Source organism: Podarcis cretensis (genome assembly GCF_951804945.1).
Source record: "Podarcis cretensis genome assembly, chromosome: 10".
NCBI classification, from domain to species: Eukaryota; Metazoa; Chordata; class Lepidosauria; order Squamata; family Lacertidae; genus Podarcis; species Podarcis cretensis.
In genome coordinates this window covers 61840349-61855000 of record NC_137179.1, presented here as the reverse complement: position 1 = coordinate 61855000, position 14652 = coordinate 61840349, and the positions used below count along the sequence as shown (strand labels likewise).

General features: G+C 40.7%; 1 protein-coding gene across 1 annotated transcript in view; it reads left to right on the top strand.

Annotated features, from left to right (window-relative positions):
• MOV10L1 (Mov10 like RNA helicase 1) overlaps positions 1–14652 on the top strand; it is a 37398-nt gene that overhangs the window by 4200 nt on the left and 18546 nt on the right. Inside the window, exons 2-11 of the mRNA XM_079994111.1 lie at positions 1821–2005; positions 4347–4503; positions 5141–5253; positions 6825–7015; positions 7303–7443; positions 9439–9569; positions 9699–9876; positions 11003–11197; positions 12958–13072; positions 13651–13828. Coding sequence (XP_079850237.1) covers positions 1821–2005; positions 4347–4503; positions 5141–5253; positions 6825–7015; positions 7303–7443; positions 9439–9569; positions 9699–9876; positions 11003–11197; positions 12958–13072; positions 13651–13828 — 1584 coding nt within the window. The remainder of the gene's footprint in view (positions 1–1820; positions 2006–4346; positions 4504–5140; positions 5254–6824; positions 7016–7302; positions 7444–9438; positions 9570–9698; positions 9877–11002; positions 11198–12957; positions 13073–13650; positions 13829–14652) is intronic.

Genomic DNA, 14652 nt, shown 5'->3' with positions numbered 1-14652 from the left:
GGTCTGAACTGGCAGTGACTAAAAAGTAACAAGACTCTATGGCTGTAGTAGATAGCTTGTTAAAGAAGTTGGCCCAATGTGCAGTATGCTGTGAAAAAGGTGAATTCCATGTTGGGGGTTCATAAAAAAAAAAAGGATTACCTCCCCAATGTGGAAAGGTTACAACATTTGACACTTAAATTTAGGGAAAAGGTGAGGGGGGCATTCTTTTCATGCACAATAATATACACAGTGTAGAGCAGCGGTTACCTGTTAGCTAAGTACTGCAGACCCCCTGTTTTTGAAAAGCCAAGCCATAGACTCCCTACTTTTGAAAATTTTGATATCTCTGTGGTAGTTTTTGTTATGTGAATGGTGTCACAAACCTCATGGGTGGGTTACGTGGACCCTCTGTGGTCAGCAGGCCGACCAGTTGGGAACCCCTGTGTAGAGAAAATGAATACAGAGTTGTTTTTCTCCCTCTGAATATCAGTCGCGGAGAGTCGCAGCTGAGAGTGCTCTTGTGCTTGCAGGTTTCCCATAGGCATCTGATCGTCCACTGTAAGAACAGGATGCTGGAATAGATAGACCTTTGGCTTATGATCTTAATGTCTGGAGATCTGCAGGTTTGCCACCCTTATATAAGTTATTCCCAAGACTAAGGAAACCCTGTCTGTAAAGTTGTGCATAGGACTTTGCTTCCTCTTTCAGTAGATTTAAAACCTACAGTAGTTGTGATTTGCTTTTATTCTGAGGAACTATTGACAGTGGAATTTGCTGCCAAGGAGTGTGGTGGAGTCTCCTTCTTAGGAGGTCTTTAAGCAGAGGCTTGACAACCATATGTCAGGAGTGCTCTGATGGTGTTTCCTGCTTGGCAGGGAGTTGGACTCGATGATTCTATGATTCTATTGGATATTTTCTTGGTGGTGAATGGGAAGGTCTTCCCCCTCCATGTTGTGGCTTTGATGTTTGTCAAACAAATTTATCTGACCTGATCCCCATTTGGAGATAGCTATTCTCCACAAAACCATAATGTACTGTATAGTGAACTGTGGAGAATGTTAGAAACCCCCAGAACATATATAGGGAAATTGCCATTAAGAATATAGAAATTGGAGCTCCCTTGATATTCATCAAGTTCAGCTCAACTAAATTTTGCATTAATAAGCTCTCATTGGTGAAGGCCGTTCCAACACTAGGGCTGCTGGGTGTTATACCTGGAAAGTTTCCCAATGTGGTATTATCATTTAAATAAACTCAGTAAGATTCCTTACCTCTTGTCAAGGAATTAACCAAATTAAGATAATTCAGTTTTCTCTACATTTGGCCAAAATGCCAAATTATGGTTTGGCACCACAGGAATAAGCCTGGAAGGAGCTTTGGGCTTGCATGTTAACTTCCTTCCTTCCCTTGCTCAAGTGCAAATCATAGTTTTGTCAGTTTGGATGTTTTGGTAAAACTATGGTGTGACAAAACCCAGACAATAACGCATTACTCTGAGGTTGTAAAGGTAAACGACCCCCTGGAGGTTAAGCCCAGTCCTTTTTTACTCTGAGGTTGTGAGGAAAGGAGAGAAAAGGCAAGTATCGGCTTCATTTGCTCCAATAAGCTAGTCCTAAAAAATCACTTTGTTTCTATGCTGCTTTAGAATCTAATCAGAAGAGGGGAGGGAAAACATATGAATAAATAACATTTATTTTGCTAACCATCGTCATTTATAGAAATCCTTACAGATGTTCTGTTAGAGGTGGCAAGATGCAGCAAGAATAATTTCCCAATGCTGTAGCAAATACAACAAACTATTTTTGACACAACTTAAATGTATTTTATCTTCTTTTTAGATGGCAGTGAGATAAAAACCGTAAATGGTGTAGTGACAAGATTCTGCCTAGACTACGGCTTGATAGATGATTTGATCTGTTTCACCAGCGAAGCTGTGATGAGCAACATTCCACTGCAAGTTGGACAGCAGGTTGTAGCTCTTGTTGAAGAAGATAAAACCTCTCATGGATTAAGGGCAATCAGGGTGAGATTCAAATAGCTATATAAATTGGTCATGTGATTATGTTAATTGTCTGTAAAATAAACTTCAATTTTTTATATAACTGATCTCAGTTGATCAGAGTGATAGACTTTCCTATATATGCCAATTCGGCAAGAAAGCCGAAGTCACTTCAGACTCTTGAACGTAGATAAGCTCTTCCTCTACCAATTTAGGGCTTTTGTCGACACTTCCACTTGTCCCGCCACTTCTCCCTCACTGGGGAAACCCGCTGCTTACTGTTGAATCGGAACAAATGCCAATCATTTTTTCAGTGGATTGATGTTTGTTCCAACTCAGCAGTAAACAGCAGGTTTTCCAGAGGAAAGGGGGGGGGGACAAAGAAAAAAACTAATTGGGCCTCTGTTTTCTAGGTACAGAACAAATGGAAGTGTGGACAAGCCCTTACTGTGAAGAGTCAACAAGATCTTTCAGTGGAAAACATGATTTAAACACCTTTTTCTTGCTAATCTAAACCAATCTGCTCTGAAATTCAGCATTTTATTAAACTTTTCCATAAATGGATTTGAGTATTACTGGGCTGAAGAACAAGGAGCCAACCTGATTTAGTTCAGATAGATTTATTATTTCATAGCGTGTAGTTTGCTCCATATACATTTATTAACTGGTAGTGAGCTGTCTCAGTTTATACAGAAAAAATCATAATTTGCCAGTGGTCTTCAGAAGGCAGTCACTTTTATGTTCAGCTCCCTATGAAAGAGGATGTCTCCTTTATAAGAACAATGTCTTTGTTCAACTGCTGTAGAAACAGTTTTGTGCGTTTGTAGTGTAGCTAGGCCCCTAACATTCAATTTTTAAAGAATGTATTTGCATGTGATTAAAGCATATAAAGTACTGTACATCGCTGGTATTCCAGATGGAGGAATACCTACAGGACCCAGTAGGTGGCAGAGTTGTCCCACTGGCTGTAGTTGCAGTAGTTGGCTACAGCCTACTCTAGAATCAGCAAGGCTGGCACTAGACAAAATACAACATCAGGAGAGAAGAGAATGTGGTATGAAAAACTAAATGGTAGATGCAAGTACCTCTCCAAAAATGTGCAGTAATTATTTCTAGGGATTTATAGAAAAAAACACTAAGCAATGATGCATATGGAAAGATGATGATGATGATGATACTTATTATTATTATTATTTATTTATTTATTTATACCCCGCCCATCTGGCTGGGCTTCCCCAGCCACTCTGGGCGGCTTCCAAAAAAATATTAAAATACTGTAATACATCAAACATTAAAAGCTTCCCTAAACAGGACTGCCTTCAGATGTCTTCTAAAAGTCTGGTAGTTGTTGTTCTCTTTGACATCTGGTGGGAGGGCATTCCACAGGGAGGGTGCCACTACCGAGAAGGCCCTCTGCCTGGTTCCCTGTAACCTGGCTTCTCACAGTGAGGGAACTGCCAGAAGGCCCTGGTTCAGCACCCCACCCCCAACAGTGTGCACCCTCTTATCTAGTTCTCTTACCAAGCTGGCTTGATTAAATGGCACACCTGATTCTTTGTTGGGCCAAGGAATGTATGAGCCCTTACAATTTGAGTGCGTGCTCTGATGGTAGGTTCAGCAGAACTTAAGAGTAAATTAATTAAACATTATCAAAACTTTCCTTTCTGAAACTGTCTGCTCCTGCTTTCAAAGCCAAGATCTGTGAGCAGCCACCTGCATTTCCACCCTCTCCAAAGTCTGCAGCTCAGTGTACTGGATCCTCATGGCTCTCTTTAAGTGCCTTTGTGTCTTTTGACATCTCTTCATGGCCAAAATACAGTGGTGCCTCGCAAGACGAAATTAATCCATTCCGCGAGTCTCTTCGTCTTGCGGTTTTCTCGTCTTGCGAAGCACGGCTATTAGCGGATTAGCGCTATTAGCGGTTTAGCGGCTATTAGCGGATTAGCAGCTTAGAAAAAGGGGGGGGGGAGGGAAAGAACTTGCAAGACATTTCGTCTTGCGAAGCAAGCCCATAGGGAAATTCTTCTTGCGAAGCACCTCAAAAGACAGAAAACTCTTTCATCTAGCGAGTTTTTCGTCTTGTGAGGCATTCGTCTTGCGGGGCACCACTGTACTGGTAAGCTCTCTAATATAAGGCTGATCCTGGTTGGTTTTGGCCCCTTGGTTTGTATTGAGCACACTTCCAGGTTCAGTCCATAAAGATTTGTATTGGTGGAAGGTTGACAGCTATGTACATGTTTGAAGAAGTTGTGCAGCATTTGCAGAGGCGCCACTTTGAACAGAAGAACCTGAGCCTTAGGTCTCAAATCACATTTGAAGGTCCTGCTAGGATGCCTCCTGTAGGTAATTTTGATTTGTTTTACAGGTAGAAAAGGTATCTGATAAATGGGAAGATGACAGCAAATGTCCTTATCAAGGGGACCAGGACACCAAAACACTCATTGGCCGTATTACTTCTCTAACTGCAGTTGGTGGCAGCGTTAATCAGACAACCTCCTTTTCCATGGATGATGTTTGTGAAGGTAACTTATGCCTGCCTTGATAATTGTTATAAACACAAAGTTGTGATTTTAAGTTGCAGAGGGTTTCTTTCTTTGAAAAGTGCTTTAGATGAGTTGACAAAAGGGTTTCTAAGAATGTAAACTGGTTTAGAAAACTGTTTTGTATATGTGAATCTGTAAGCATCTTTACCATCTGTTACATTTCAGAGATGTGTTTGCTCTTGAGAGTAAGATCTTTATTGTTGAATAAGCCATGTAATCTTAGATCTGTTCAAAACTTGAATGGACTCTTGAAGTTTGGGGTATTTTCGCTTTTGAAACTTTGACCTCTGGTATTTCGAAGAATAAAACAGTGCAACAAATCGTCTTGTGATGCCTTGAAAATGAATGAATTTATTACAGCATAAGCTTTTGCAGGTTAAAGTTCTCAAAAGCTTATACCATATTAATTCATTAGTCTTTAAGGTGCCAGAAAATTCCTGTTTTTTGCTGCAACATGCTAATATGGCTACCCTTCTGAACACTGCTTCAGTTAATCCAAATTTTGGTCTAGTAGCTAGGTATATTTGCCTTTTAGTACTCCAGTACTTTTAACTCTTCTTAAAGTGACTTAGCCTTGTTCAAACTGTTTCCATTTTCTTGTAATGTTATTGTTAAGGTTTTGACCCTTGTAAAGGAGATTGGGTGCAAGTAGAATATTTCATTAACCCAACAACCTGGACCAGTGAAGCAGCTTCTGTAAAGCCCTTGAGGTATAAGAGAATTGACAAGGTATGTCTATTGAATGGTTTAATTTTGGGATTTCTTAAAAATATTGTATCAAATACTGTAATGTAAAAGGAGAAAGGATGGGTAACTATATAGCAGGAATGTCCTTGCATGTAAAGCTACCCTGTTTATATAGGAAGCATGTTCATTGTATTAAAATCTCCTGATATGGGCCTCAACTCTGAAAACCACATTTTGGACTTCAAGTAGTTTAACTGTTAATGGCTTCCCTCTATCATCAGGATCCCTGACAATTTTAGTTCTGTGGAATCTGTAAAGGAGTCATCAACCCTTCACAAGAGTACAGTTGTGAAGTATTATAGAAAGCCATGACAGTTAAACCACTGTAAAGTTTCAAGATTGTAGTTTAGGTATACCTTTTGACTTGAAGCTTGTCGTGTGTGTGTGTGTGTGTGTGTGTGTGTGTATCTATATATATAAAAACACTGAGAGTTAGCTTGTGTCCATCGAATGGATTTCCAAACTTTGTCTGAATGTTACTTACACAGTGACATTGGGAGTGTCCCGAGATGTGCATAGAGGCAACCAAAGTATTAACACCTGAATGGAGCTGTAGTTTGGAAATGTTGCTATTACTATGTAATGATCACTGGCAGTTTTAAAAAATCTAGTTATTGACTATCATTCCACAGGCGATGTGGAGTGATCATTCACTTTGAATGTAGTGCTCCAAGAGTCAAAGTTAACAAAACCAATATTTTGATCAAGCAGCTCATAGAAGACGACGTAAAGATATTTGGCAGTTAAGAACACTGAGGGGCATACCCGGGGGGGGGCACAAAATCACACCTCTCCACTGTGGAGCCCATCTGGACACCTCAGCAGAGGAATCCAGTTGTTGGCATGAGCTGTTTCAGCATCCCTGCAGGGTTCCCATCCCCGTCAGCTGGCAGTGCTATTAGAAGTGTGAGAAAGAGTGCTCAGCAGGGCTCAGAGGGAAGAAAGATGGAGAGAGCAGGTGAGAGTTGCAGGAGGAGGGAAGAGGAAGGAGACAGAAGAGAACGCAGCTAGTTGAAGGAGGCAGGAAGGCAGATGGATGGACCGAAAGAGGAGAAGAGGCAGAGCAGAGCTGACTTTTTGAGTTTCTGGACCATGGTCTCTTCCACCTTCAGAGGCGCCGATACATCTCCTTAACAAGGGAGCCTCTGAGAGTACAGTACAACATACAGTTTAAGGTTTAATATATTATATGGCAATTTTTAAAGAGTGCAGTGGTACCTCGGAACTCGAACAGTGCCGTTCTCGAACATTTCAGCTCCCAAATGCCAACAACCTGGAAGTAAGTGCTCCGGTTTTGAAACATTCCTCAGAACACAGATGTCCAACACGGCTTTCACTGTGCAAAAACGTAGCTGTCGGCCAACCAGAAGCCGCACCTTGAAACTCAAACATTTCGGAAGTTGAACAGTCTTCCGGAACGGGTTTCGTTCGAGTTCCGAGGTACGACTTCAATAGGATGGCTTGAAGTATAGTGCCCACTCAGTAACCTCAAATGGGTTGTGCATGCTTACATTGATTTTATTGCATCTAAAGATAACTACATTTTTTTACAGCTTCGTGTTTCCAGTGTGTGTGGAAGAACTGGTGTAGTCGACGACAGTATCTTTTTCACCCTGGATTTCCTGAAACTTCCTGATGGTTATTTTCCTCGTAGACATGACCTTGTCAATGTGGTGGTTGTGGAGAGTAACCAATCATGTTATATCTGGAGAGCACTTTGTATGGCTCCAGCAGAAAATAACTGGTAATAAAAAACTTCTTCCCTCAGTCAACGACTGCTTAGAGTTCACTTTTTAAAAATCTACTTTGAAGTGAGGCCAGAAGTATTAAAATTGCATTCATAATTCTCCATGTATGTCTTGAGAAGAGTGGTTTAAAAAAATTCTGGTTTTAGCATTTTATGAAAGTTTTGTCAGTTTTAACTTTCTAACTTGAGAAAAGAAAAATGTAGGTGTGTGTCAGATCAGGCTTTGTTACATAATTCTATATGCATAGTTTTGCAGCATGGTTTCTAATTTTGAAATCTTACAGGTCATCTCTAACCAATGCAACCAATTTGGATGAATCATATGAAAATTTAATGAAGGACAAAGAAGGCCTAGAGGTATCAAAAATGATAAACTTTGGAACACTAAAATTAGGAATGCATAAAAGCATCAAAGTCTGGATAGAGTAAGTTGTAACTTCTTCTTCCCTAGATTTTTCCTTTTAAAAGCATTTATTCTTTAAAAGCATTTGTACATCATGAAACCATGATGCATTTTTTTCCTCATACAGTGGTGCCCCGCAAGACGAATGCCTCGCAAGACGGAAAACCCGCTAGACGAAAGGGTTTTCCGTTTTGGAGGTGCTTCACAAAATGAATTTCCTATGGGCTTGCTTTGCAAGATGAAAATGTCTTGCGAGTTCCTGCAGTTTTTTTTTCCTTTTTCCCCTTTTTCTAAGCCGCTTATCTGCTTATCCGATAAGCCGCTAAAAGCCGCTAATAGCGCTAAGCCGTTAAGCCGTCAATGGGCTTGCTTCGCAAGACGAAAAAAACGCTAGACGAAGAGACTCGCGGAACGGATTCTTTTCGTCTTGCGAGGCACCACTGTAGTTACTTTTGCAGTTGGGCTTTTAGAGTCCATTCTTCCGGGAGTTTGGAAGTGTGAGGGTCAGTAAAACTGGTAACATTCCTTTTGTAAATAACTGCGTCATTAGATGCATGAAGCTTTAATGTGAATAACTAATTTTATGACAATTTTAGTTAATGATTGTAAATTTTGTGAATGGTAAGTAGCACACAAACCTCCATTTATTTCTATCATTCTTCCTACACTTACTGTTTGTTTATTGCACTTACATTCCACCTTTTCCCCAAGAAGCTCCCAAGCAGAATACATGCTTCTCTCCTTCTTCATTTAATACAACAACTCTGTGTGGAAGGCTAAGCTGATAGGCAGGGACTGGCCCAGTGAGCTTCATGGTTCCCAGGTCCTAGTCTGACACATGAACCACTACACCACATTTAATTTCATTTCGGTGTTTTTAAATATCATTTAACCATGTAGTTTCTCAATGATGTACAATGAGGTTACAGAAGGGATGCAGTAGGAGTAAAATCAGTTGACATGAACCATAATATCAGAAAAGCTCACTTAAGATGCCTGCTGAAATAGAGCCTTCATCAAATGCCAGAATAACAGGAATGCGACCTGTCTGATCTCTGTCTGGAGTTAGTGCTGCAAAGTTTGGTCCACAGTACTGTAATCAGACCTCCTGGTGGAGATGAGCTATGCATCTGGACCATGGAGGAGCCAGGTGATGTGGATTTCAAGTATTTGGTTATATAGCCCCCCCCCCAAAAAAAAAACGTAAATCTGGTGAAGCTGCCTCTCATGGCGAAAGGGCAGGTGAAGCCACGTCTGTGTCATTACTTAAGCTTAATAAAGAGAGGAAATGGGTTTAAATTAAAAAAAGAGTATTGTTGCATCTTTAAATAATAACAAATCTTGGCCTGCATCTATTGATGCCTTTCCGTGCACAGGCAACGACTGATTTACACACGTTTCATATTGCATTACAGTGACCCGGAAGGAGCTGGAAAAGGGGACGGAATGTGCTTATGCGTGCTCCACCATTGCATGCAATGACCCAGAACCCAACAAATCAAGTGTTGCCTGTATAGAAGTAGTCTTTCCATTTACTGAAAGGTCTTTAATCTTGTAGAAGCCTCCACTAAACAACCTTTCTTCAGTGCCACTTCCTAAGATGTTCCACAGGGTCCCCCAATCTCTCTTAACAGATTTTCCAAAGGGTGGGATGAGTTGGTGAAATTAAGCTCCCCCTGTGTTCATGGGTGCCTCTGCTAGGCCAAGTGCCCTTCTGCAGCTGAAAGGACTTTTTCCATTTGCATAAGGGCAGTATTGGATGCAACCCCTTGTGCCTTGTGTATGTCTTGGAACACAGACATGCTTGTCAGAGCATCTGCTTGCCGCTGTCAAATTACAGTTTCAGCAGGGTAGGCATGTGCATCATCTTGCTGCCCTGGGCTCCTATGGAGGAAGGTGTGGAATGTAAATCTAATAATTGTATTAATAATAAATTGTAATAATAAATAGAATGAATTTCTATTGACATATAAACAGTGAGGTTTAAGTGTGTGTTTCTCCCCCCCCCCTTTCTTAGGAATAAAGGGAAAGCAGCACATTCTTTAATTAGCTGCAAATTAGGTGGCTGGGATAAAGAAAAGCAATTTTGTCTTCAAGTGCCAGGAACATGTCAGAAGAGTTCTGCAGCATCCCTAGGGAATCCATCAGGTAAATACTGGTATAAGAATATAAGAAAAAAGTGACACATACATGCCTAATTCCTCTCTTGTCTATAAAGAAGCCTCGGCATGTTATATTCTGTGTAATTAGAATAGTGCAATTTGTTTACTTCCATAGAAGTTCAGCCTGTGGATGAAAACAATATTGAAGATGATAACAACGTTGTTAGCAGACAACCTGAGAAACTAGAAAAAGAGCAAAAAGAAACTGGAGAAGAGAAAACAGCAGAACCCATCGAGGCTATCTCTCTGCCTTCTGGGAGAAAGATTTCTATAGTAGTTACATGCACTGCAAAGTAAGTATATAGTACGTTCTTTTTCTTGCTGTTTTAAAATGTTACAAAACAACAGTAAATTATGGGCTTTGGGATTAGTGGCCAGAAAGCTAACTGATAGTCAGAAGGAATTGCAGTCCAGTGTGCAATTTTAGTAATGCAAATCCCTAGGTATGACACAACTTTGGTGTAGCTAAATACCTGCTTTTGACTTCAGAAGATCTGGTTATCTAAGAACAGATAATATATTCAACATTTATGCTTTCATATTCCTCCCCCTCAACAGAAGTTTGGCTAGCAGCAGTGAAGGTTGCCTGCAGTGTGAAAAAGAATTGCCTAATTAGCAATTGATCTCATCAGGGAAGTAGCTGTCACCCAAGAGGGAATTCTAGCTCTTGGAGTATGCACCAATTATTCAGAACATTTGAATCAGTCCTAGCTTATATGCAAGGGAATCTGTCTTTGCATGAAATGTCTTACTGTTCAACCAGTTTGATCCTTTAAGGTGATGTTTGAAAGAATTTGTAATCAAAGGTTCTGATTTAAAGTAGCATGGGCATGGCTCTCTGAATTCATAGGTTATGGCACTAGAACAGCTGAGTTAATGTCAAAGCAAAGAGGGTGATGAGTATAGGAACTATAAGAGCAAAATAGGCTGGACAAATGATCAGAGGAGTAGCAGATAATAAAAGATATTAAATTGCACTTGTGGCTTGCAGTAGGGACAGGTATCCTCCAGAACAGCTGCTATTTCTTATACACTTGGCTAAGTTCATTGAGAGAGAAAGAGAGAGTGTGTTCTATTTCAGTCACTGGAACCTGTTTCACTGTCATGTTTGATGATTACTAGCTCTAATTTTGCACCTTCCAGGTCCAACAGTTTGCAGTCAACAATGAAAAGTTGACTGTCTCATTCACAGCTTTGCCCCATACATCTCTGTACACACCATTTTCATCTTTCACTCCTGTGTTCACCTTCCCACCTCAAGCTCTGCTGTCCACCAAAGAAGCGGAAAACTGCTCAGATACTCTTTGTTTGGTTCTCTTGTTCGCATTTATAGCACAGAGTAAAATACAACTTTTCTATAGGCATTGTCTCATTTAGGTTTTTTAATGAAAGTTTTGCCTTGCTTTTGTGCCTTTAAAGGAACCCTGGCCGCTGCAAAGACCTCTTGTTGCTCTGCTTTTCTGACTGTGTTATCGGTCGCTACATTGAAGCAACTATAGAAACAGAAGAGGAGTTATTAATAGCAGCCACTCAGCCTTTTTCCCAACGAAAACGTCAAATCACTTCGGACTCTCATAACGACAAGGCAACAATAGTTCTACCAGAATTGAAAAGGTACTGCCAAGAACACCATGATACTCTGCTTAAGCAAGCCTTTTTTAAATTGAAAAATAATAATAATTGGGTGGGGTTATATATATTTTGTTGTATCCATCTTTGTCGTTGTGGAATAATTCTGTAATTTAAAGTTGTACTGGCAGCCATGTGAGCTCCAGTGTGAGAGTAATGGGGCAAAGTGAGCAGGCCAGCAGAGCAAGGGAGACCTTCCCATGTTCCCTCTGTTGTTGTCATCACTGCTGCCTCTTGCATGTATTCACAACAGAGCAAGGAAAGCCCAGAGTCCAAGCAAGCGGGCAGACACATGGGCAGGTGGTCCGGCTGAGCAAACTGGCTAGCAGGAACTATAGAATTGTAGAGCTGGAAAGAACCCTGAGGGTCATCTAGCCCAGCCGCCTGCAATGCAGGGATCTTTTTGCCCAAAGTGGGCCTCGAACCCACAACCCTGAGATTAAGATCCTCATGCTCTACCGACTGAGCCATTCCAGTGGTTAACTAGAAACTCAGGAAAGCCTTCACACTCCATCATTTTTGCCATCCCTTCATCCACCGCAGTCAAAAGGAAGCATGCATTTCAGAATACACACTTTCTTATTTTAGCAGCATGGGGCAAAGGGGGAAAAGACACTCTCCTCTTCCTTTCCCACTCTGTGAGTGGCAGCAACGGAATTCTTGGAATTGGAGGGGGGGCTGGAGGGGATAGGGGGTTAAAGAAAGCGTGAAGGGGTTGATGGGGGGGTTGGCGAGCAGCACATGCAGAGGCAGCATCCTGAAGTATATACATAAAATCTTAAAGTCTCGTTGACTTCATTACCTGGTAGATCCCTGTTCCTTGTGGCCATTAGGTTAGCTTGGCAAACAGAAAATTGAGGCTGGAGCTTGTAGTAGAGAAGATAATGTCCTTTACTTTTGTGGGCCAATTCATTTACGGTTTTCAAGATAAAACCAGCACCTTGAAATGCGGCTGGAAGTGGACAGCAACAAATCTTCAATCTCCATAATTTTTTTTTAATGACAGAGAATTGATTAGATAAATACAATGGGATTTTTAATATTCCTATGACCTAATCTTTATTCTAAACTACAATAAAAGGATGCTACTTAGGGTGTTTGTTCTAGCTGTCCATTTCTTCAGGAAACTGCATCTGTCAGTTTTATCCATTTTAGCACTCTTGAGTTCTTTAATCTTCCATCCTTCCTCATGGGAAGAGAAGCAGTTTCTCAATCAACTGTTGTTCCCACTTAAGTTGAATTTTAGAAAAGGACCACCAGACATGTTGCAAATCCATATTAACAGCACTGGACATGATACAGATCTGTATTAGCAACAGATTTCCCAATATTTAAATGTATTTACTCTGACATATTATGTTCGATCTTCGAAGGGCCATGTGCCTTCCAGAGCAAATGATGGTGGTTGAAATATGAAGGGGAAGTCATTTGGAGCTAGTGGAAGTCCTTGTGGTAATGGGATGACCAAGGTAGCTCTTTAACATGGATGTTGCATGTTTACTGATAAGGTCTATGGGAACCAACTAATCTAAAATGTTTAAAATTTAAAATCTAGCAGTTCAGCTGGCTGACCAGTGCCTTGCATTTTGTCAAGTCAGTCTCTAGTCCCTATGCATTTTGTGGCTGATAAAAGTTTTCTTAATTTGCTAAATGAAATCCCATCCTAACTGGCCAACTTTGAATATGTAAGAATTGATTTTGTATCCTGACAGTAAACTACTGTTTATTAACTTCTGATGCCTTAGAATCTCAAGGAGACAACTACCAAGTTTCCTTCCCCAGTACCCTATTCCAGATCTATTAAGGAGATGTGTGGAAAAGAAAATGGACATACTGATTTTTCAACCAAGTCTTGGAGAGGTAGGATGATACTGCTGTAGCATAGATGACATACATAGCTCAGAGGCAGCTGAAAGGTGGGCTATAATTGCCTATAAATACGTGTTTTCATTGTGTTCTTAGTTTCTCCAAGCTTTATTAATTTCAGTAGAGGAGTTTTTGGGAAGGGGGATGTTTGTTGCTATTGTTAAACAATATTGAGCCAGAAATCCTTGCTGATCTACTGCAAATCACCCAGAGATATAGCAGTAGATCAGATCGACTTTCTGCCCACCCCAGCATTAAATGACCAGCTTGCCCCCATTTGTTATACAGTGGACGTCTTAAACTTGTTGTGCCCAGTCAGTACTTGGCTGCTGGACTGCCTTGGATTCTCTATAAATACTTCCTTGACTTCCATGATGAACGGAAGGGAATATAGATGTGCTAAATAAAGAGACTTTGAGAAGTGCTTGCAGAATTGATGTGTGTTGTGACTTCCTCAAAAGCAATGTTTTCTTACATTGAGTTCACAGCTCCACAGCCCTTCATTGGTATTTGAGGGCTCTTGTGGTTCTGTAATATATAAATGATGCGATATAAAGCTTCTTTCTTTTCAGGCCCTGACTCTAGCTAATTATAAAGCAAAATTTTCTGCTCTGCTGTGGCTGGAGGAAATCTATGAAGAGATGGAAATCAAAGAATTATCTATGTGTGGAGTCACCTTGGAAAAGAATGGAAATTTGTTGGTACTTCGGGTGCCAGGAGTTGCAGAGGGCCGCCCTTCTTTATGTATAGGTGTGGAATTTTCTATTGTCTTAAACACAGTGTTGATATTGCCCTGTCAGCAGAACGCTGATCTGAACAGCATTAAGTGGTCCTGCCATTACCTTTTGGCAGGGCTCAGACCTAGTAAAGTACTTTTGTTTCTTACATCTTTTTTAACCAAAAACCTACAGAAAATATACATATAAACATAAACCCTTTTTAATTTTAAAGTGCATCTCCTTTCATGAGAGATCTCAGATATGTATCACCTGTTTTCATTTACTTCCCAATATGACAGAAAAATTCAGAAACAGAGAATAAGTAGGGTATATAAAGCTCCATAGCAGTGTCCTTAAAGTCCTGACAAATACAGTGGTACCTTGAGTTAAAAATGCCTCAGGTTACAAACGCTTCAGGTTACAAACTCCGCAAACCTGGAAGAGTTACCTTGAGTTGAGAACTTTGCCCCAGGATGAGAACGGAAATCGTGTCCTGGCGGCACTGTGGCAGCAAGAGGCCTCATTAGTGAAAGCACGCCTCTAGTTAAGAACGGTTTCAGGTTAAGAACGGACCTCCGGAACGAATTAAGTTCGTAACTAGAGGTACCACTGTAACTGGGTTTTAAAATCACAAATCCTAACAATCTTTCATAAAGATGTTACAGTGGTACCTCGTGTTAAGTACTTAATGGGGCCTCCTGCTGCTGCCGCGCCACTGGAGCACAATTTCTGTTCTCATCCTGAAGCAAAGTTCTTAACCCGAGGTACTATTTCTGGGTTGGTGGAGTCTGTAACCTGAAGCGTATGTAACCCAAGGTACCACCGTATTTCACAATAGCACTATGCTGATCATTC